We start from the raw sequence: 24,861 nt of genomic DNA on the forward strand, positions 1-24,861 counted from the left end.
AACAAATTGGCCCTGTTCATAAACATTTAATTTAAGAGGCCAAAAGTACAGTATGTTTAATAATGTGTTATAATTAATTTATAGCTTCCTATATTCTTCAGGGCCTTATATCACCGCAAGCAAACGATTTAGATTCTCTCTGTATCTTTACTTTAGAAAACTGAAAAGAAAATTAAAAATAATAGCGGTACATTGAAGATAAAAAGTTATGCTGTCTACGATCGCAGGATTATTGTCCTTTTTCATGAAGAAATGGACTTCAGTTTTTCAATATTTGAGACGCCCGCCTAGAGTGTAGGGAGATCCAGGCTCAAACCCTGGCTGAGGTAATATTTTTCGCAATAAATTTTCTGTATTATTAAAAATGCCAGGTTTGGTCAAGAAAACGCCGACGTTGTTAATTACCGCTGGCGACGTTGAAGAATTCTTATCAGTTTCCAATGTTTGCGTGACAGACTGTAACAGAGAATTCGGCAGCTTGCACTAGTGTGCGCACTGAGTGCACACCAAGCCCTTACGGAAAAAACACTCGAGTGTTAACGCTCAAAACTTGAGTATTTTTTTCCCGTAAGGAAGGCTTGGTAAGAGTCTACTCTTATATTTATGGTCGTCTCAAGTACATGCCCAAAAACTATTTGGCCAAAAAAATAATCCGTACGAACGCTAAGCGGATCATTTTACTGGCTAGGAAGTAATTCAAAAAGTATTTAAGACGATTCTTAAATATAAGAATTGAAAACAAGCCTTAGTGCGCACTAGCGCAAGTTGCCGAATTCGCTATCAGTGTCAATTCTCATTGCTTCTTAACACAAACGGACAATAAGTAAGCAAAAGATGAGTGGCTGAGCCACTCGGAAAACGCACATTATTACAATTTTCATACAAATGATGTTGAAATGGATTGGAATGGAATGGATTGCCACTGTTATTGCGAATGTGTGTCATGTATGCGAAATAACACGTATATACTTACATCGTATATATAATATGTAAGTTCTCGACATATTATATATAAGACACGTTCGTATATGTATATGTATAAACACGTACAAACACGGTATATATATACATTGACGGCACGAGTACAGATGTACGGCATACATGCATACTTTCTTAGTTCAGGAGACACTATAACTTTTTATGTACGAGTTTTATCTCTTACTCTCTTATATGTATCTTTCTGCTGAACCTTGTAGAGGAAACCGACATTGTATACCTATAAAACCTATAAGATAAAGAATGGAGTGGAACGAACGGTATCGATCAGGTTGTCATATATATAGTTGTAGATTGTGTAATCTTTGTCTATATTTTGCTAAGTATTTTAAATAATATAAAATACTTGGACATAGAAACTATGCCTTTACAAGGCATATGTGGGGTGACGACTGACGGTGGGACTCGAACTCGGGATCCACCGATTACCAGTCGGTTACTTCCCGAATGAGCCACGTGTCACCCCATTTGTGATTTGTTTGTGGTATCGAACTTACTTTAACGTTCTCTCCCAAACAGTCGGCTAGGAACTTGATGTATCCGGGCACTCCGTGATCTCGTGCAACGTGCATGGACCAGGCGGCCGCGTCTGGCGCGGATGTGAGATCAATGCCATTGGCGGAAGTGATAACGTGACTTTCCAAGTCCCCAATTTTATCGGCACGCGTCCAAACGAGAGCGCGGAGGGCCGCCAGTGCCGCTGCGTGGTATGTACCCGCTTTATTGGACGAAGAGTAGCCAGCGTAGAAGCCGTTGGCGAGTGGCCTGAGCTCGTGATTCACCTGTGCGGCTTCCCGCAATATCGCCGGCACGTACTCATTGAGGGTGACGTGCTGGAGCTGCGCGACGACGATGCGGCGTGCCTCCAAGAAGAGTTTCGTGTCGTCCCAGTGCACGTTCGCCTCCGCTAGTCTCTCCGCCACGCGATTGTGCTCGCGCAACAAGACCCGATGCAGTAGACCGAGCGCATCTCGATCAGTTCGGTTGCATAACTCGCACGTGCTCAGGTTGACCTTGCCCTCCTCGTAGGTCCTGAGCAGATGCAACTTGTCGTCGGTGGCGCCGTAGATACCGGAACCGTCCAGGTACGCCGAGACACCGTTCATTTGCTCCCTCGCTTCGAACTGACAGCCGAGCACCGTTAAACTCGGCACCGATCGCCAGTAGCCTCTGCAGCCGAATCTCTCGTCGCGCATCTCGTAGCACTCCGGATGCTGCTGCACACCGGAGCAGCATTTCTCCTCGGCACCCGCGGAGCGCACCGTGGCAGCGATGTCCTGCAGCACCAGCTCCGACCAGACCCCGGAGAGACTGGTCAAGCCTTCGTGGCTTCCCACCCTCGGGGAGGATGCTAGAACGTAGGAGATGACGTCGCTTGGCGCAGGCAAACTGTGAGTACCCACCGATTGACGCGGTCTTGAGATGCCTAGTGCGGACATGTAAAAATATACGAGCTCGTTAGCGTTCGAAAACTTTGCTCTTTCGCTTTTCGCAATATCTTTATTTTCTTTCGTATTTTTTTAAATCTCTCCTCCATCTTTTTCTTTATCTCGCACAGAATTATATTTTTATCCATGTTTCTAAATTCCCCGCTATCGAAACAAATTGATGGACTGATAAAACAATGCTATTGAAAGTTATGCAAGTCTCGTAAATTGGAGAGAAAGCGACGTTCTCCAGTTTTCAATGTCACGTTGTATCGCAGCGTGACCATAAGTATACATTCTTTAAAATGTTTACGCTACATCAATTTTAAGCATCAATCTTTTTACATTTCATAAATTTCTATTTATAGATAAACGTTATCCAGAAATGAATTTCAATTATTAGCAGGAGAAAATATGTGCGATTGAAAAATATGTTGACAAAGAAAGTTATGTGAAACAATGGAAAGCGAAGATGTATTATGACATTTATACCTCGCATGTTTAATGCAACAGTTAATTGTATTTTTAAAATACGCTCGCGAAGATGTAGAACGCTGTTCTTTCCGGGCAAGCAACTTTCGATCGTTTGCACTTATTGCATTTTGTTTTTATGCCGTGGGTAAGAATGGTTTCTTCTTTAAATAAGTTTCGCTATTGAGACAATTATAACTCTCTAATAGAAAGGATGAATAGCATTAATGAGATTAAATACATTCATGTCAAATTATCTCAGCTTTGAACAGAGGGAATAGAACATTAAAGCAAACGCAGATGTGACGATTGAGAAATTCAAAGAATTTCTCGATGAAAGTCTTTCATACGTATGCACAATAGAAATGAAGGGTGTAACATTATAATATGTATGGAGTGCGAAGTGTGACAATATGAGATAATATACTGGGATGCAAATATTTAGTGCAAGGTGACACGAATGCATCCCACGTTTGAATACGTCGGCGAATTCGATAAGAGAGTGCAGAATCAATGAAATAAAATAATAATTTCGAAGGAGTAAAGGACTAAGAGCCGTGATAGGGTGTTGGTGTCTAAATATTTCATATTGTAAATTGATTGCGAAAAATATTACCTCAGCCAGGTTTTGAACCTGGGCCGCCCTCTCAAAGGTTCAAACCCTGGCTGAGGTAATATTTTTCGCAATAAATTTAAAATATGAAATGTTTAGACACCAACACCCTGTCACGGCTCTTAGTCCTTCAAATTTGTGTTTATCACATTTGAGCCATACAAATTTTATTAATTGAAAATAATAATATTCATGAAATTACCAACAATGCGTTAATTGTGGAGACGGATCTAAAAAACGTCGAACAAGCAATATTTATATAAAACAAATGTGATATTTCATGCGGATGCGCGCGATGACTCACGCTGACGCTACCGGCGAAGGAGCCGCGGAGGAGGCGACTCCTCGTTCGGTCTCGAAAAGTCCAATGTGTGTCAAAATTCTGTGTCATGGTTACGCACAGGCGTCGCTCTTTAATGATCACGCAGTAAGTGTTACACAGCGCCATGGTTTCTTCCTACACAATGAAACGTGGCCCTTTCATTCGTGACGCGCACGGCTCATCAATGATGACGACGGCGCGCTTATGCACTGCGAAACGATTGACTTTTTCATTTCTATTCGCTCTCGTCGACAAGATTTTTCGGCGAGAGCATAAAATTACCGAATACTATTTTAACGAATCGTGATTATTCCTAATTCTGATAATTTCAACATATTGGAACGAGCTTAGAAAAACTTTCTCTTAAATCTCGCCGTCTTTTGATGCGTTTTATCAAACGATTTGTGAAGATCCACTAAAAAAATTTTTGACTTGTATTAAAGTTGACAATTTAAGGTCACAATAATCAGATTTACATGACCAATTCTTTCATTACGTAATATGGGTGATTCGGAAATTTTCACGATACAGTTCTTTCTTTCGTAATATATAACAAGGTGTCTATCTTCTCGCGTGATTGTTCTGTCGTAAAAGCGCAATGAAAATTTATAGAAAGGCATTCAGCGATCATCGAGGTATTTTGGGGTCAACGACGTCGAAAGGCGCCGTCTGGCAACCACTGCCCACAGAAGAACCACAGTCACTTTCTTCGGTCTTCTCACTTTCATATTTTCGTTTGAATTCTTTTCCCGGAGATGGGCGCCAGCTGCCTGCCTTTCCCTCTCTTTCTACGTGCACTCGGACATCGCCGAAAGCCAGGACTCCGAATAATTTGGTAGTGCCAATTTAATTTTCGCTTAGTTAACGCGAAAACGCCAAGAACTCAACCTACTTTAGGCGACCCACTCGTGAAATTCTATTTACAGCTTTACGCGCGATTGTTATACGAAATATATTTGGGGAATCAGAATATACGACATTAGTATGTGTGTGTGCGTGTACACGGAACAAAGGGACGTTCTTCTTTTGAAAATATCTTTAGTTTCAACGTGAAAATCTTGAAATGGGATTATATCGCGTTAAAGGAAGAAAAGCTTGAATAAAGCAATTTTACATAATTTAATCAAGAAACATATATGCTTATTACTTAAAAATAATAATTTTCTTGAATGAAAAGGAAACAATATTGGATAGAAAATAACACATTTTTAAATCGAAGATTATAATGATTAAAATGAATTTATTGTCAAAATAATTATATGTATTCTTAAAGTGACAATTATAGTATTTCAACAAGACTGCAATATTGTTGGAGTGTGAGATTATTAAGTGCTGCTGAGAAGAATGTCGATTGTTGCGTATATACGAAACAATGATCGCGTTAATGTGAGTCTATTTTTTCTGCGTATATAAAATTAATTATATTGCTATACACATTTATATTATATATTTAAAAGCATATTGATAAAATACGTGTCAAAATTTACGCGTATATTTTTGTCTATAATTTTACACGGAGGGAATTTTCTCTTAAAATTTCTCCATGAAAATCATGCAATCGTGGGGCAATATGGCATTTTGAAAAATTGTATAAGTTTTTTACCATACGTATAAGAAATTTTACTATACATTCTCTACTAGTAAAACGTATACTAAGCATAATTACTAGTGAAATGTACAGTAAAATTTCGAAATTTCGTCAAAATGCCGTGTTGTCCCACGATTACATGATTTTCAAAATAAATGTTAAGGAATTCTCTCCGTGTATACATGTGTGTAAATTATAAATTTTAAGTACAGAGTCATGTAAGCGATTGAGCTAATTAACTTGATGATTTATGCTCTCACAATATCCACACTTCCACGTAGTACAACTGGCAATTCTAGATCCGGTTTCGCATATATAATTCGTATAACAACAACGTTAAACACATTTCTGTAATATTAGTCGTAAGAAATGAGCGGGGGGGAAAAAATATTCACTATTTCATTTCAAAATTTATACCGTGTTCAACAAAAGATACGATTTGACGTATAAAAGCGGTCATGCACACGCATTCAATCCGTCGTAAAACGACGTCGTCCCGGAAAGAAGGATAGAAGTAATCGAAAGATTAGTACACTGAGAAAAATGTCCGATTGAATATAATCGGATAATCCAATTACATGATAACGAACGGATATATCCGATTAAATTGTATATCCGATGAAAAATTTGATCGGTTTTTCAATCAAATTTCATCGGTAATTGCATTTCATCGGATATATCCATAATTTAATCGGAAAACGTAATCGGAAAAATTAACCATCGGACATACTATTTAATTGGTTTATCCGATGAAAATTTTTCTCAGTGTACCGGGCGGCGTAAAGAAACAAGCCCCGACGCTCATGCCCGCGGTGAAGAAGCACGCGACCGGAGGTAGGAAGAGGCCTTTTCTTTCCGGGAAAAACCGGGGGGGAGAGGATGAAAGAGAGAAGTAATGGTGTTACGCAGCGCGAGCACGTAACGGCCGGCACAAACGATCGCGCGCGCTCGCTCGCGAGGATCGCGAGATCTTCTATTATTTTATAGTGTCCGCGTGTTGCGTGTGCACACACGATGTCGCAATTGATATAGCGCGCACGGGCGGGGGAGAGAGAAGACCCAACTCACGAAACTCTCTATTTCAACGGGCCCCCGAGCACGCGCGCGCGCCTTTCCGCATGCTAATCCGCGTTCTCTAAGGCCCCCTAAGAAGGCTGCGCGTATCGGCCATACCAAACAAGCCGGCGTCAAAGTGGATCTAGGCTCGCTTGTCTAGGTAGGCTAGCACGCGCGTTCCAATTTTCACTTTCCATTCTCGATGCTGCATCAATCGGGGGGGAACAGTATTACGATAATAGTGCAACGACGGAGGCCCTTGTTCCTATCAATTTCTCACCCAAATGAAGGGAGGCCGTGGCGACTCGCGATATAATGTTTTATTATTAATTTGGTAACGTTCCTTCCTTCACTTTCAATATTCAAATTTATCATTGCGACCATTACGAATGCCAACGATGCTGCCCCAGTGCGACCGCTAACGTCGAATCGACGTCAGTGAGGTCGAATTACTACCCTAGTAGCACAGAGCATTGGCTAAATATTGGTTGTATTAGAAATGCATTGGCCAATCTTGCCCAACGTAAAGCCAATATTGGCCGTGAAATGAATGTACATGTTGCACGATAATAATTATATAATATTAGATTTATATTGGACATGCATTGGCCGATATTAGACCAGTATTGCTAAATAGACATATTAGCTAAATAAGAGAAGGCGTCCATCTTACATTATTGAACCGATATTGGAAATGCTAGATTTAATTTATTTCCCATTAGTTTCCTAGCGGAAAAAATTTCTATAGATAACTACAAAAAATTGACTTGAAATAGAAATTTGTAGAAATTTTTATATTCGTTGAAACATTAATTTTCTTGTAAAAATATCTACGAAATAGTACCGCAAATTACAATGTTCTCAAATCAAGAAATTGTTGCAAGTAGTATTTCATAAAAATGTACAATTTTGTAAAAATTAGTACAAAATTTTACTAGTTTTCAAAATTTGAGAAGCAACAAAATCTTAAAGAATTAAAGCATCTGCTTACTTGTAGAATATTACAAATATTAACAAAAGTGTTCCAATTCTAGCATTTTCATGTTGATTTTTATAACACTTTTTAAATTTACGTAGAATTTCTTAGATTCTGGTAGTATACATATTTTTTTGTAGAATGTTGTAGAATTATTTCCGGCAGGGAAATAATAGACTTATAATATTTCATTTTATACGAAGCACCGTGTCGAAGATATTAAAGATATATTGTGCACTTTCTCACCATCCGAATACTCCGGTGGTAGTAATTTGAGGAACGGGGAACCTCTGGCACCCCAGGCAGGGTGTCTCACATTATTGCAAACACCGGAAGGCGTCCTGTACTTGCTCGGTGGACAAGGTCTGTCTGATCGGATTCTGCAGGTTGCGTTGACCGATTGTATCTTGTTTGTCCGCCTGGAGAAAGAAGCAAACTTTAATCATTTCCGGACGATACGATCAATCGAACAGCGATACCGGAGCGAATTCAACAGCAAACGTACACTAGAAATCACTGATGCCTTCCCACGTGAATTTGCATCACGCATATCGACACATTTATACATTTTGCATATACATACATGGAAAGTGTATATGTGTTCTGCATGTGCCTAAATTCATACGGGAAGACATCGGTGATTCTTACACGGAGAGAATTTTCTCTTAAAATTTATCCTGAAAATCTTGTAATCGTGGGACGACGTGGCATTTCGGAGAACTTTATGAAAGTTTTTTGAAATTTTACCATACGTTTTACTATTATAGTAAAATGTATAAAGATATATTGTGCACTTATGAGAGTTTTTTTAAATTTTACCATACATTTTACTATTATAGCAAATTTTACTATTAAAGTAAAATGTATAAAATTTTAAAAACTCTCATAAAGTTTTAAAAAGTATCATATAGTTCTTCTCATAAAGTGCTTCAAAATGCCATGTTGTCCCACGATTACATGATTTTCAGGGTAAATTTTAAGATAAAATTCTCTCTCCGTGTAGTGTACATACGTTTGGGTGATAAGAACTGATAAGGGTACGTTTTAAATCGTAATTTCTTCGAACCTTCGATCGTAAAAAGAACCTAACTTTTAAATCTCTTCGATATCTTAAATCACGTGGTGCAAGATGCATGCGAATATACTATAGAGGTCACTTAAAATTTCCAGGAATGTCTCCTGTAATTTAACACAGCGTACGTAATAGTCTATTATTAGAAATTGCCACTTGACACTCGAGCATTACAGAGTGAATATAGCAATCTTTCCCCCACAAGTATATCAATCAATTTCCTGTAAAACAGTAATTGTTTGTTAACATTATATAGCTATTACTTCCACTTCCACCATTCTTTTGTCTCTATCGTCTCTTTCGTCTTTACATAACGTATCTCCCTTATTTTCTTTCTTTTTTTATTGCAATCGTCGCGATATTCTCGCTGGGCTTGGAATTATTTTCTGAATTTTACAGTAAAACAAAATGAAGAGAGGATACTTCGTTATGGTTGAAGCTCGTCTTGTTGGAGAGAAATAGATAAATGTTACTGAATACATTTGTTTCTTTTTTTTTCGTAAAAGTGCAAGTGTTAGTTTACTGTCCGAGCAAAATAGAATGGGGAATAATTTGTCATAATTACAATAATTCGCGGATTTACCGAAACGAAGTTTTGTGCAAATAAAAATCTCGTAAGAATTCTTTTTATAATAATGACGATACTTGTCATGGCGGTGTAAAGCATAAATGTTTTGCTGCGCCGGCAAGACCTTCCCCCCCCCCCCCTCACGTCGCGGATCTCGCTATCTATATGCGTCCTTTCGCTCGAGGTGGAAGAACGGAATCCAGTTCCGCTAGAAGTTGTACGCGTCCTTCCTGCTCCATTTCCCCCTTTTTCTTGCGCACGACGCACGCTTTTACTTTCATGGCCGAGGAAAGGATCGGCCGATCCGGCATCGGCATTTCAGTCACGAGGAAGATTTCTCGTGCAACCATTGCCGCCGCTATTCCCTTTCCTCGACCTCGAGAAGGCTGCTGGTCACGGGAGGAGGCGTGCACGCACGGGCATTGCGAGATATGCCGTGTATGTACACGTGGCCATGATCGCCGTCGTCATGATTGTCGTTCTCTAATGTCGCCAGCCCGTCGAAGCACGTGCGACAACTCGTCGATCGAGTCAATAAACGAGAAATCCATTCTCGTCGTGGAAAAAAGATTAATAGAACTGTTGATACACGAGTTACTTCCGCTGCGATCGGCGCTTTTCCATTTGGAAACAGATAAACAGACTCTCTTTTTGACGAATCTGTATCGATTATAATATTTCTTTCTCTTTTCCTCCATTGGCGAAAAACACGAGGGTACGATGTGCGTAACGTTTTTTTTTCTATTACGTCAAATCTCCAGGTTTATTTGAAATCTCTTGGAAACTTGTAGGACTTTGGTGCTGGCGCCTAATAATATTTGCCGAAAGAAAGAAGAGATTTGAAAAATTTATTTAAAAAATTAACAGTTTCCTTCTTTTTGTTATCGGCACGTAAAAATATATGCAACTTGTAAACGTCATCGGCGGAATCGATCTCCTTCCCGGTAAAATCAACGGCATTCCTACGAAAGGACAGTCAACACTGTTCGCCTTTAGTAAACGGCGGTTTTACAGCGATGTCTACATCTCGGCTTCCGTTATGCATATTGATTCAGTTCAGTTTCTCGAAAGAGAGAAGCCAAGCTTCTACGCTAAGCTGTCACTAATTATAATATTAACGCGCGTCACTTTATCTCACCCGAAACGTCCGACGTCTCAATATTTCACGTTGGCCACGATGCAAATAGATTGCATTCTCGTGCACCTTTACAGCGATTTCATGCTAATTGCTGTTAATAAATGTTTAATCACAAAATTAAGTGTTACGCAAACCGTTGGCGCGCCGACTGTCTGGCTATTTTCATGAATGTCACTGCCAGACGTCACGAGATAGCGATACATTAATAAAAATCCGCATCGTGCATATCGTAACGTATTTTTAAAAAATCCCGAAATCTTCCCGATGCGAAGGATTCTTCTCTCCAAAATCGATCTCTCGCAGGATGTACGCGGGGAAAATTCGACGAACGCGTCTTTACGAAAATCAATATCCCCTCCGTGTTATTTGACATGAAAAAAAAAATAGATAAATTTTATTCGCCTTCGTTATCATTTATATTGCTATCGCCACACAATCGCAATATCGTATAAACCAAACCGTTTCACATCATTCCAATTCGTTCATTCATAGAAATTGCTTACTTTGCGGGTTACACATTCGTATAAACCCACGCGATTTAAAGTGATTTATCACCTCCGAGAAGAATGCCCGACCTCATAAAACTGTGCGTAACAGAAAGTAATAAATCAACTTTAACGTATGAGTACCTTTAAGTCTCTCATCGAGCTAATATACATGTTATTATAAGGTTACAAATCTCGTTTATTTGTATATTTCAGAGAGATTAGAGAAAGTGATAGATATCGGTATCAAAAATTGTCACCGTCCTTATTTCCTAATGAATGGCGTCTTGGATAAAGATAGAGAAATAACATTCTGGAACGTTTCTCTTTCTTGCGCACCAGAAAATCAATTTCTCATTAATTACAGACGATCGGAGGAGAGAAGGAGAGAGAGAGAGAGAGAGAGAGAGAGAGAGAGATCCGTTTGTCCTTGACGCCCACAATGGCATCTGTTTTTTTTCTCTCTCACGATCCGATCGTGACCCGACTTCATTATACATTCGGCTACGTGCGTGCGCGCACGCATACGTGGCTTTCGGAATTCCTGTACTATCACGGATCTTATTGAAATAGACAGATTATATAAACGTCAGTTTGGCAAAATTTTGCATTTCGCCGCGAGAATTCGCAAAAGTAAAATAAACCGGATCGTAATATATTGCGGTCGTTAATCGTACGGCATGACTGGAAAGTACGCGCGTTTTCACCGGGTTGCATTTCGCAGGAATTTATGGGAGACAAAATACTTTTTTTCTTAACGAAATTCGTATCTTCGAAAACTGAGATTAACTTACGATCGATAGGCGAATCTCTCCGCTTCGATGGCCGAGCGTGCTCTCGCTTGCAAATCATGATCTATCCCGTAGATGTACTCTGTAACGAGAAATATGCAGATCGTTATAAATATTTATGTCTTTTAATTTACACATGCGCATAAAAACGTTACGAGCATTGACATCTAAACTATAAAATTAATCTTTCTAAATAAGAGCTTTTTCGACGGTTGTGATTTTGAAGAGCTTTGGTTCCTTAAGAAGTGATATCTAATGGTGTTAGGGTGTTAGGGTGTTAGGGTGAATCGCTTCACCCGCAATAGCAATCGCTCTTGTGGGAAAAAGTCAGCGACTTTTAAGTCACGCGCAGTGATATTTTTCTTACATATTTCAAACAGAAAGTATAAATAAAAAATCCTTGACACACATAGGTGTTTCAAACGTGTATCGTGTGCCGTGATACCAATTGCCAAACACGCGCACGCACGACAAGATAAAGATACGTAAATGAAAGAAGCCACGCGTAATGGCCCAAGTTAAATAACGATCACGCTTATTGAAATTCTTAACGAAGGATTCCCTCCGTTCCAATTCGATGTAATCTTGCGCCGTTACGATTCTAATGTCTCATAGGCCGATTTTACGTGCCGACGTGAGAGCAGTCTCACTATTGTTCTTCGTTTCCTTCAAATTGGTAACACCAACCCGCTTCCTCCCTTACATAATTAGCATTTCAGCAATTCGCTCTCAAATAAACGACCAAAAAAAACGTACGTTAATGATGCAGAAAATATTTCACAAATATTCCTACATATTGTACACATACAGGGTGTACTAAAACCACCGGATATCCTCTTTTAATCATGAATTCTTTAGAAACTTTCGAGACAAAAATTCTAATACAAAAATGTTGAGGCTATAATATAAATTTTTAAATAATAAGCGATTACATTTCACAAATGACAGGCCTGAGATTTCGCGCGCTCAGGTACGGCGGTAAAAGGATATCCGGTGGTTTTAGTACACCCTATATATCGATTTTTACAAAGTATTTTATTAATTATCGGAGAGAGAGAGAGAGAGAGGGGGGGAGAGCGCGCAATACACGCAACATACGCACAGTATATCTCGATAATTTTTTTTTTTTTTAGTGAAACTACATGTGAAGATTGGCATGTTCGATTAATAGCCGATAAAAGAATTACACGCTACTACTTCGCCAATCACACAATCATTTCTTTTGCACAAGACCAATTTGACGGGTACATCCTGAAAAACGCTAAACGATTCCTGAGAATTACAAGGTTACCCAAGGTGTGTTTTCTTGTAAATTATTCAACGTTTCTGTCCGAAGGTGATACGCCGGTTATAAAGGTTGACACTGGTCAATTACGTTTATGCAAATGTAATAGATACATTAATCGGAATGGTCACGGTTTTCTTCTTGTTTTACTGTTAAAGTGGCAAATAACCGTGATACATAAATGAAGCCTGCTATTTTGTCTCATCGCATACTCCGTAAAATATCTTCAAAGTACATGAAGAAAGGATAGAAAAGGTAGTAAACTATGCAAAGAAGCGTTAATACACGCGCTTCTTCTAAACCTTCGTGCAAACTTTCGAAGTGTAAAAATTATTACTTTGTAAATGCCGATCTTGCGCATCTTTTTTTGCAAAGCAGACGTTTGTCGGATTTTATTGATCATCCGGCTGGATGTATCCGCCCAATAGATTGTACATACATTTTCCGCGTGCATACATTGACTATAATTATCATTATCCCCGTACGTCGGCATAAATCATTCTCGACGTTACAGTGCGTCCGGCTTAATTTGCTTGACAACGTCGCGCGTTAAAGAAAATGATAGTTTAGGCATGCTAAGCTCTTCTTTCAAGAATGTAAGACAGTTTGCAAGGATGCTGCGGACAGGGATTGAAAAACCTCGCGGCGACGCAGGTCCATGGGGAAATCAGGCCGCGGGGTGTTAGCGTCACCTCGCTAAGAGTGGCGCACGACATGAATGAGTAATATATTAACGCAAGACGTAATGCTCTTTTTTTTACGGTAAAATGCGCTTACCGGAAATATCGAAGTGGCTGACTGTCGACGGTAGTGCTGGCACCACAATAACTAATATACACAGCAGTACCAGGCTGCCTCTGAAACCGAAACAGAGAGACACAATCACTTATCCATATTAAAATAATCTTAGGGGCGATTGTTCAGCAATGCGATCAAAGTTTCAATATTTTAACCAATAAGAATATTCCTAAATGTCGCCTCAGTGGTCGAATTGGTGAGACGCCCGCCTAGAGTGTAGGGAGGTCCAGGTTCAAACCCTGGCTGAGGTAATATTTTTTACAACAAATTTCTGTATTATTACAAACGCCAGATATGGTCAAGTAACACTGACGTTTTTAAACTTTTTTTTCGTATTTAATATTTTAGCAAGACTGATATATTTTTATTAATAGTAATATTTCGTATAATGACTACACCCTTGTCCACCGCGAAAAGTCTCGGTATAAATAGTATCGAAGAAAAAGTTAAGCTAAAAACAGAATTGTCCATCGTATTCGTGAAAATATATGGCGTACAACGACATTGCAAATGCTTTCAGGTAGTCGTATGTACTTTCTCTGTGAGGAGAAAAGAGAGACAGAGAGAGAGAGAGAGGAAAAAAAAGATCAAGAACAAACCGATTGAATTCGTCGCGTTCCCGACACGAGACATTGCTTACGCTCGTTTGTTCGTTCTAGTTTCGATTTTGTCCATTAACAATAAGAGTTGATCTTCGTTTTCATACAACTTCGAATTATTTTACTCGATTACATATCACACAAATTGAAACAGAACATTATAACAATTAATATAACACTCTTAAGTAGTGACAGCATTGTATAAATGTTGCAACGTTAACAGAAATTGTATTTTACATTGTACGATTTCAGTAAAAGATACATAAAAATACAAAACAAACTTTATGAGGATGGACAATGCTATATTCGCAAATTTGAAACTGATTTGTTCTTAGTGAATATCGCAATTGGCTCAATAATGAAGTCTTGAACAAAATGCAAATATGATAATTTAGCGTGATTTAATGAAGCCCAAGAACGTGAGATTTACGAGAAAGCCTGCAATCTTTTACGCCATATGGTTCACTGGTTGTATTTCTGATAAATGATCGCCGAGGAAAAGTTCATTTACATGAAGAATGTCTCATTGGCCGTAGGGCACTTTTCTAAAGACTCTTATATCTCACCTACGCGTAAAGCAACGACAGATACGCGAGCGTATATATTTCAAATTGCATCTCCAAGCAAGGATTATTATATAGATATGTGTGCACATGACTGTATGATTGAGAATTGTTGGCTTTCGACAATAACGTACGTAGATAAACGAACGTACGGTTGTCTTGCCGCCTAACGGGCATTTACAGGCCAATCGAGATCAAGAGATGGCAGACTACGTGCGTCTAGCAGAATTTTCTTGCTAGTAGAAGAAGGTAAATATCTTTCCCGCACGCGCTTCCTCCTTTCTGTATCCGCGGGCTTGTACAGCTGTCTTGAGATGAAGAGAGAGTAGCCGCCTCTCTCGCGTATTTCGCATACACGTTTTTCTTTTTCAGCTTTTTAACGTATGTAATTTATAAAGGATTTTTTGAAAATACATAAACAGGTAACGTTATAAAATAAGCAAAATACTAGAAATACTAAACATATACGTGAGTGATCTTGAAGACACGTTTAACAAAGTATTGCATTTTTCTGCTATATTAACATCTCCGATATAATTTTCTAAACGTAATTTTTGTATGTGAAAAAAATAGCGATATAACGTAATCGTACAATTGTTGTACTTTAAGCATTGTTTAAATTAGGAATGAACATGATTAAAGTCTGGAATCGAAAAAGATGCATTTAAATAAGGGGGATACACTTTATTATTTTATATGCGTACTCTCTAAAAGTCAAACAGTGGGTCATCACTGAAAACAGTGAATATTCACTGATTCACAGACAACTGTTTTCAGTGATGATGCACCGATTGACTTTTAGAGAGTAGACACCTTAGTACTTGTTAGATAATAAGTACAATCTATCCGGAAGCCATTACTACTCAAGTACAAAATAATATAATTAAGAAAGTTACGGACGCATAAGACTTATTATTTTCATCTTAAAACTTCGGGGGGATCAACCTGGAAAAATTCCGGAATCAACATTCTCGATTTTCAATAATGTCGCGCGACTTCTTTGTAATCTATCTCCAATTTAAATCGTTGAAAAAAAGTGGCACGTATATTTTTTAAATTATTTTTCATATCTATTTTTCCATATCTAAAATATTTTCTTGTATGGAAAAATAAACTACTAACAAAAATAATGAGTGAATTTGATTACAAAGGAATGGTAGATGTAGTGTACAACCATTATTTAAATAAACAAGTAAACGTTGAATAAAATAATATAAATTTATCCAAGTTGAAAAATGACGAAGAATCCAAACTGACAATTAATTTTTCATTATTCAGAATCGACACGTTCTCCGATTAACTTTATTTATTGCAAGAAAGACTATTTTAATTTACTTTCACGTAAAATTATCCGATTGTAGCCTCAATAATGGACCAGCTTTTACAACGCGACGGTGTAAAGTATGACGTCGCCCTACGAGATAAAACACAGACGCAGACGGCGGACCCGGACAGTTTTCCGTTGCGTGTATCGCGAGAAGTCGCAGTCATGAGGCGTGCGCACACATACACACACACATATACAAATGATAATTCAGTGTCAGTGGGTCAACGGAACTGGAGAAATCTTTCTCAGGGATCCGATACGCACGCGGGTCCTCGGGATCTCGTGCCTTGGGCGGCGATGGCCATACCTCCGAAAAGTATCGTTTCGCGGGGTACATAGCGCGGTAGCTCGAGTGTCATCGAGAGAAGTCGAATCCCAATTAGACGTACTCGTAGGAATAGTGCGATTTCTACTACGTAAATATCGTTTCCCTCCCCCCTCCTTGTATTTTTGTTCAAATAAAACATATGTTTAAAAGAATAAAGATACAAAGGAAATAAATTTTTTAAATTGCTCTTAGAAATCGAATCCCAATTAGACATACTCGTAAGAATAGTGCGATTTCTACTACGTAAATATCTCCCTCCCTCCTTGTATTTTTGTTCAAATAAAACATATGTTTGAAAGAATAAAGATATAAAGGAAATAAAGTTTTTAAATTACTCTTATTATTATAATTCTGTCCGTGGGCAAATAACTTGAAAAATACGATAATATCTAATAGTCACTTGATGAATCTGACGAATGAAAGTGTAGGTTTTTCTAAACAACCTTTTAATTTCATATGTATTGTAGATATATACTTTTATATAATTACATATTATGCGTGTGTCTACGTGTGTGCGCGCGCATGAAGTCATATTTTATAAACAATATTGTTAATCATATATTGAGATTATTTAGATTACTTTTCGCAAGATATGTAATAAGAAATAACATATTTTAATTTCCTGTCGGACGTGAAACGGATTATCATGAATAATGGAATCACTGTCAATGAAATGGATCACTGTGAGTAAATGTGAATAAATGAATAAAGAAATTCTTCGCGATGGTAAGTGCCGGGATAACGGCGATGCTCTCGAGGAAATAGACGCGGGTGAAAGTGCTAATGGGACATTCGCCTAGAGATCATCTCGACGGCACGTTCGCCCCAGAGAAAAGCAGCCTGTCCGTAGTACAACTGCTAGGATATTCGAAGGTCATCTCTTATAGGATCGTAATAATGTCACGAGCACGACATTCCGCTTGCAAATTTGCCAAATTTTACTAGACGCGCATCGAGAGTTATGTCCTTCGAATCAGGAAGTGAAAATCCAAGGTAGATCATCCGATAATCTTGCAGAGACCGTATCGAAATTATCGTTAATTAGATTTCTACATAAAGATATGATAATAAGTACCTCGTACCTCAAATACTTTTTACTCTTCTTTACTCTCCTACTATTTTCACATTTTTCATGTGACCATACGTGTAGAGTGAACAAGCAAGTATATACTTTGGCATGCAACCAACGGTAGTTTTATTCTATATGTACGTCATTAAAACGGGAACTAAATTTTTTTATTGTAAGAAATGAGAAATTCTTTCTAGCCCGACGAGTTTAGAAATGAAAAATTCAACTGTGTTTCGCTGAATAATTTATATTCATGGTTTTTACATCGTAATTACACAATTCTGTTAAGGTATGGTATAATATCGTCCATTATAGTTAATGTAATTTTTCACGTTAGCATGATTTAAAAAAGTACTTAGAATAATGCAAAGAAGTCTCGAAATCTCGATATGTTTCGCACATTCCAAATTTTCGTACGCTCAGATTGAGGATTTATATATAGAAAAAAAGTGCTTTACCAGCTTTCGTCAGACAAGAAAACAAAGGTCGACGCTACGTCCATGGTTTCGACACTTTGATAGAAATTTCATCGCGCTGACATTGAAAGGATTTCGGTTTGAATACGTGATCGTTTTGCGGATCGAGACAGCGCAGGTGACGATCATTTCTAAACGAATTCTTTCGTCTTACAACATCGCAAATCGCTGTAACCGACACGAGTATAACGTCGCCATCCTGCCTTCGTCTTCGGGTTTCTCCATTTTATTACGTTCATTTAGCCGTCGTAATAAACATTTACGAAAGACGAATTATACGGATCTATCGCGGTAAAGATATTTAAGGATATTCTGTCAATCAACGTCTTCTGACAATGAACATTGTTGCAATATAGGTAAAGCATAAAGGAAGAAAAGAGTACAAAACGGATCTTTATTCAGTTCTATAGTGATCGCATAGACGTTACTGCAATACAATACATAAAGCTATAAAATACCCATATCTAGTAATAGCATACAGAATTCAATAATTAAATTAAATTTGTGAAAGTTTAATATGAAATAACTGTATTTTTATTGGCGCGCTCACAATGAAGTATTTACACAGCAAAGAGTAAAAAATTTTTTGTAAAAGTACATAAATTTATATATAGAAAAATTACTAAACGACGCTAACTGGCCAATTCTAATTAAAGAAATTTATTGCGAAAAATAAAAATTTCGCAATAAATTTCTTTAATTAGAATTTGCCACTTAGCGTCGTTGTAGCAATTTTCTTACATTGGTTAATCGTGTGCTGGCGTCAAATAATTCTTTACGACAAATTTATAAATTTGACACACTTGTCTTACAGTGCGTGTGAAATTGAGGATTCGTTATTTACTAAAGCCGTGGCTTTCGATTAATAATGAACTGCATGCATTAGGGGGAAAAGTATTGCGATTGAGTACAATACGACGAGAGACGGCTTCGTAACAGCAAGCCGCTCTCCTTGATTTCATCGTCATCTCATCGTGACACTCGCGATTACATCTACCGCGTTCACCGCGATAATCGCTCGGACGTGCCCGCGCAACAATGATCTAATGACTTGTGTCGCCGTGCACAAAAGTTCGCGGCAGCCTTCTTCACCGCGATTCATCGCGTTCCTTTGTTCCTTATTGCGCGCGATCAACCCATAAATACGCTCACTTTGCAACTGGAAAACTCACGTCTTACTGCACGTAACAACTAACTCTGACAATAAGTAGCACAAACTTAACGCCAACGTGTTAAAGGTGAGAAATGGACTGTTAAACTTCCATGTGATGGAAAGACTATGGCGCTTGTATACACACTGTAGAATAATTAGCATTCAAATTTAATCTTAATCTATTATCTATTTCACTTAATTGAGCTATTTTATTTTCAACAGATTAGAAATCTTAATTTTTAATTAGAATTAATAATAACATTTCTAAAAAGTAATTGTTTTGTATTCTTTAACTTGTCAATAATTGCCACGCTGTCAATTACCGACTTTACTGATCTAATTAGAAAATGAACTCATAATCGACTTCTAATCAATTTGACAAGCATATCCTTAAAGAATGATAATTGGTTGTGCAACATATCTTTAAGCAGTAATTAATAATCATGTTCTATTGGCTGTAATTGTTCGCTCCCTAGTGAACATTTCTAATTACGCCTGCATACATTTAAACCAGATTAGCCGCAGTTTACTCGAACTTAGTACATTCCCGGGTATTCACGAGCAACAGTTAATTTGATTATTAAGTTTCAAACGTTTACTGAAATCTTTAACGTTTGCATACTTTTGCAACGTGTGTGTACTTATGCCACGTAACGTGAAAAGACTATGATCTTTGGAATTCTAGAGAAAGTGATATTCTTTTTAGAGAAAATACACTCATTTTATTAATAGTCACATTATAAATTGTTTAATGCCGTCGTTTATTTCGCTTTATCATGACACAAATTCTCCATGTGCATTTTTCCGTTTTTTCTTTGATCTCGTTATTATTATTATTTTAGTATTTTATTCGATTTCAATGCAGTAGAATCTAATAGAAACTGTTATATATGATTACGTTATGAAACGTTTCCCAGCACAATAGACCGAAGAACCTGTAATAGCCGATTTAATGTTTGCTGAGGTTGTGTGTGGGTGTGTTTGTTTGTGTGTTAGTGCGCTTTGCGAGAAGAGTGACCTATGATTCGCAACGTGTTTGTCAGATAAACGGCTTTTAACCCGGATCGTGATAGGTTAGTGCAACAGAAAGGTATCACTGACCTTGCACCTGTATGGCACCTTTACAGACGATGCTAATAAGAACATATCGGATGTGCTATCGTTACTTTCCCAGTTCTGCTTGCCCGAAGTTAACGGAAAATACATAAAAGTAGTACGAATAATATGAAATTTGAAAACTGAAATTGTTAAGCGTGCAAACAAGGTATTTTTTACATTCTTCGAGCAATACAAAATATGAAACAATCGTGTAATGTTATAAGAGTCACGAATCAATTGTGAGATGGCTGAAAAATCCAATCACGTTTGAAAGTAAACAGAATTGCGCTTACGATTCTTTACAAACTTATTACTAGTCTGAATTAAACTAGATGTGTTTTTTCACACTTCTTTTTTATGCTCGTATTCGTATGAATACACGGAAAGAAAAGTGTAGCTACCGTAGCCAAGAACTGCACGTGGCAACTAAATTTCAGTTGTAAAATATGGATAGCTAATATTTAATCGTGATAGCTAAATTTTGCTACTGTGCCTATTGTATTGAGCAAACCGTTTGCTGTGCTTTAGAAATGTACAGTTATGGCCCGAGTCGAAATTTTGGTAGTATTTGAACACTTTTCAGGATAATTTACTTAATTGATCTATACACCTACATAGACCAGCAATAATCTACTTTGATGACATTGTATTTTTTCAATCCTCCCTTGAATCTTTAATTCTAAAAATGTACTTTAGCTCCTACTTAAAAGGACCTACTGTAATCCTAAATTGACAAAAGCAGAAATTTCCGACACTATAAGTTTTACAGTAGGAGTAAATTTTGTACTTGCAGTTCGATCTCTTTTACTGTCTTAGGTCCTACTGTATAATAGAATTAAAGGTTCAACATAGGGCCAAAATTTCGACTCGGGGGCAGTAAAATATTTTTAGCAAACCATGTTTAGCTACGGTGGCGAAAATGTTTTTTTTCTCAGTGTAAGAGTCCGAAAAAGGAAACCGTGCATACGGTCTCTCATAGTATAGACTCATCGCTGCGAAGGCAATTGAACACGGGCGTTTGCGATTGCTCATGGTTTTCTATCTCATGAACGGCACACAATACCTCATCCGGCAATTAATAAGGCACGTCCGCGCCTTACCGCTGCGGGAACATCCGCATACGAGTTCGATACAGAAGCAAGGGAGAAACTTTCGAAATTCGCATATATCGCGTTGACTTTCATCCCGAGGATACGATTTATGAACGAATGGCCAATCCTGAATCACCGATTCAGGATCCGGATCGAATACGCGCGGAATGTGGAGGATCGGGTAATAAAAATGCTAGTTTATAACAATATTCGGTGTGGAGATCGCTTTACTTTCTATAAAATTGAGGCCCTCCGTTCTTGAAAAGTGAATCTCGTGCTCTCTCGCTATCGCTGGCTCTTCCTCGTGTTTTAGAAAGTAGCTACTCGCGCGCGCGCACTTGTACGTCTCGCCAATTGATCGAGAACTTCGTAGGTGTTTATGATTGCGTAAATGCAACTTGCATCGCGACCGAGGCCTGCGACGAGAAGGTGATTATTACGATTGCATCTTTTGCACGTCAAATAGCCGGCACGAGAAAGGCCGGAATTCATTGAACGCGTTACCGCTTTTTCCCCGCGAATTCCTGCTAATTAAATGGATGATTGTATCGAAGCCGACCAATGGGGACGGATGGTAATTTCACTCGAAAATCAAATAGTATGCAAATCGAAAACTTTACGACATTGAACACGGTGAAATAAAGTCTCATTTTTCAAGCAGAAAATCATTATTGAAAAAAATTATCCCACGCGAAGAAACAACCAATTGTTAAACGTCCTTTTCACTGGCTGTGATTTAACAGACGTAAGGAAGAAAAATAATATTTCAAATCTTAAAGGACCGAGTTAAAAGTTAATAATGAAGAACATGTTACGGGACGTCGTTTTATTTAAACGCGCTTCTGAATATTAATGCGTTTATAGCATGTCGATCGCATCCGGCGATCGAGATGTGAAAACGGATGTTTTAAGCAGCCACGCTGCAAGTGTGCGTGGACAATGTTCCTCACTTTCTGTATAACTTTTCTTATTACGAGACTTATTCTTTATCAAGACGTGGACAAGATTATAATGCGCCGGAGAGAACTCATTGCCGGTAGCCTCAAAAGAGAGAGAAAGTGCATGATTCGCACGTTGCTGTTTGCATAAAAAGGATGATTGTTTGTATAAAAACGCATAAGAACGGTCATTGTACATCCATATATTTTAACAATCCAAAGTATCGCATTTGTGCTATAAATAATGTAATTAAAAGCTCATCAATACAAAATGTATACGTAAAGCTTATAAATTATTGTGATTTTCTATCTCTAGTAGGCTTACAGAAAAATAAAATTTATAAATTTTAGTTCAATAAATATATTCGTGATCAAATATAAAAGTTGTAGTATAAAAAATTCATAATATTAAGTGACATTATAAAAATTCTAGAGTTTTTCAGCATCGATTTTTTTTCGTTTTGACAATCAAGTAACTAATTATTTGCCTTTGGTACTCTAATATTAAATGTACAGTACCGGCCAATAATATATCACCTTTCGATTTTTTGAGCACAACTAATTTCAAAGCGCTCGAATGAAAAATTCGAAAATCACGATGTACTTTGTCAAATTTCATTACCCTTCGTGTACAAGATGTATCTGTTATCAGGTGTCTACTGTAAAACGTTGAGAACATTCGGTGCACTTCGACGAAAGTTATGCTGAGAAAACCTAAAGGTGATACACTTTCGGCCGGTACTGTATTTTTAATACGTTACATTTGAATATTATTAGTGTACATATATACCAAGATATTTAAAATGTATACATTAATGCGATAAGTATGACTTTTTAGGTAAAAGTCGCTAGCAAAAGAAGGGTTAGACAGTTTCATAATTTCCATGATGCTTTCTCCTCCCCCTTCTATGCAAAATACATACGACTCACTGCTCTCTTGGTGCACATACTTTTGCTACTGGAGAAACCATTGACGCGTCCGTTGACATATGCATGCCTGACGGTATCTTTTCTGAATTTTAAGTTGACAGAGAAGAGAACATGATTTATTTTCGCGATGCAGCAAAAGAGACTCTCCGTCTGGTAAACCGCGAAGAATGAAACTTCGTGGCAAATAATAACTTAACGCCATTTATGCAATAAAATATCATTACTAGTTGCCACACGAGATTGTGCACGGAAATAACAGTTATGGTTACAACTGCAGTAACAATAAGGACAATAATAATAGCGACCTCAAGCGCAACGATAACTTTCTGCCTGTAATAATACACGCGTCTCACACATGCATATTTATGATAATTAAATAAAAAGCGATCGAGTAAAAAATTTCATTCCATCTAAAGGACCCAGGGACAACAAATTAAGCAATCATAAAGTTCGATCTCTTTGTAGAAAAGTTTTGCAAGATTAAACCAGTCTGTTCGAGCATTTCTTATTTCGGTAAGAAAGGCTTAAGACAAGTCTTATCATTGTAAGTGGCACGTTTATATATCTATATATTATTTTATAGAAAAGTCACAGAATTATTGTGTAAAGTGAAATATAATTATAAAATATCGCGTACATAATTTGTCATATAAAATATCTTAGATAGCCAGTTAAGGCAATTGAGAGAAAGTTTAGACGAAAAATGCAGAATAAGTCGATCGTGAGACGTTCAGCCTCTTTCAATTACAATGAGAAAAACATAGTAGCATTCTTTTTCTTTTTCCATGCATTTTGTGCCTCTTCGATGACGAAGAGAGTAATGTCGCATGTTTGCTAGCGAAGCGTAAAAGCGTCGATTCTATAATTACACGGCTGAAAGATTTACCGCCAGGCCATAATTTATCCGGTTTAATTATGCTCGACTTTACGGTTCGCCACATCAAGATATTTAATACTTAATGAACATTAAGTAACGTTAATCAATTATTGTGCGTTTCATTAAAAAATTAATACTTTTTTTCCTTGAAATATGAAAATATAACTCAATGCCAGATTGTGTCACGTATATAGAAACTGGTATAAATGTTACATCAACACAAATATAGTCTTGCTTTACAGAGCGTAAAGATACTCGGGGAAGATAAATTCCTAACTCCGGTTCATGTTTACGAAATTCTTGTTACTTGTCGATTAATTCTCCTGGCATTGAATAATTGAAATTTTCTCACTTAATATAAAATTATTAGCACCGCTAACCCCATTTTGCGACACTTAGTGTTGCATGATACCACAACGTAACAATATTAACGATAGTTTTTACCCGATTGCATCTAATCTCGATGATTTTCCTTTGTTGTGCGCCATGTATTTACGAGTGCCGATAAAAAAAACATATATTGCGCAAGAGAAACGTGTTACTATAATTGTGTCCGACGTACACAGACGAATACGTACCGTTATTACTCTAATATAAGCTAATTTTCTCTTATATTGTAATCACTCTGTAATTTTCAGAAATGCGTAAGTTAATCTTTGATTTGTATCCAAGTAACATTAGAACTACCATGACATATCGTATACTTAGGAACAACAACAGGACCTCGATTAACCTAAAAACGATTCTGCATATCTCTTCGTATTTATCTAACGCGACGTATTTCATTCTGGAAATCAATTTCTGAATATCTCGCACTGAAAAAAAT

The 24,861-nt window shown here is 37.6% G+C and overlaps 1 protein-coding gene across 1 annotated transcript in view; it reads right to left on the reverse strand.

Annotated features, from left to right (window-relative positions):
* The window catches only part of LOC105565138, a 31,000-nt gene that overhangs the window by 3,460 nt on the left and 2,679 nt on the right, over nt 1–24,861 (reverse strand). The window contains exons 2-5 of the mRNA XM_012018087.1: nt 13,566–13,645; nt 11,507–11,585; nt 7,696–7,868; nt 1,494–2,422 (exon numbers count right to left, since the gene is read on the reverse strand). Coding sequence (XP_011873477.1) covers nt 1,494–2,422; nt 7,696–7,868; nt 11,507–11,585; nt 13,566–13,645 — 1,261 coding nt within the window. The remainder of the gene's footprint in view (nt 1–1,493; nt 2,423–7,695; nt 7,869–11,506; nt 11,586–13,565; nt 13,646–24,861) is intronic.

Source organism: Vollenhovia emeryi, unplaced genomic scaffold, assembly GCF_000949405.1.
Source record: "Vollenhovia emeryi isolate VEMERY1.0 unplaced genomic scaffold, V.emery_V1.0 DF939155.1, whole genome shotgun sequence".
Lineage (NCBI taxonomy): Eukaryota > Metazoa > Arthropoda > Insecta > Hymenoptera > Formicidae > Vollenhovia > Vollenhovia emeryi.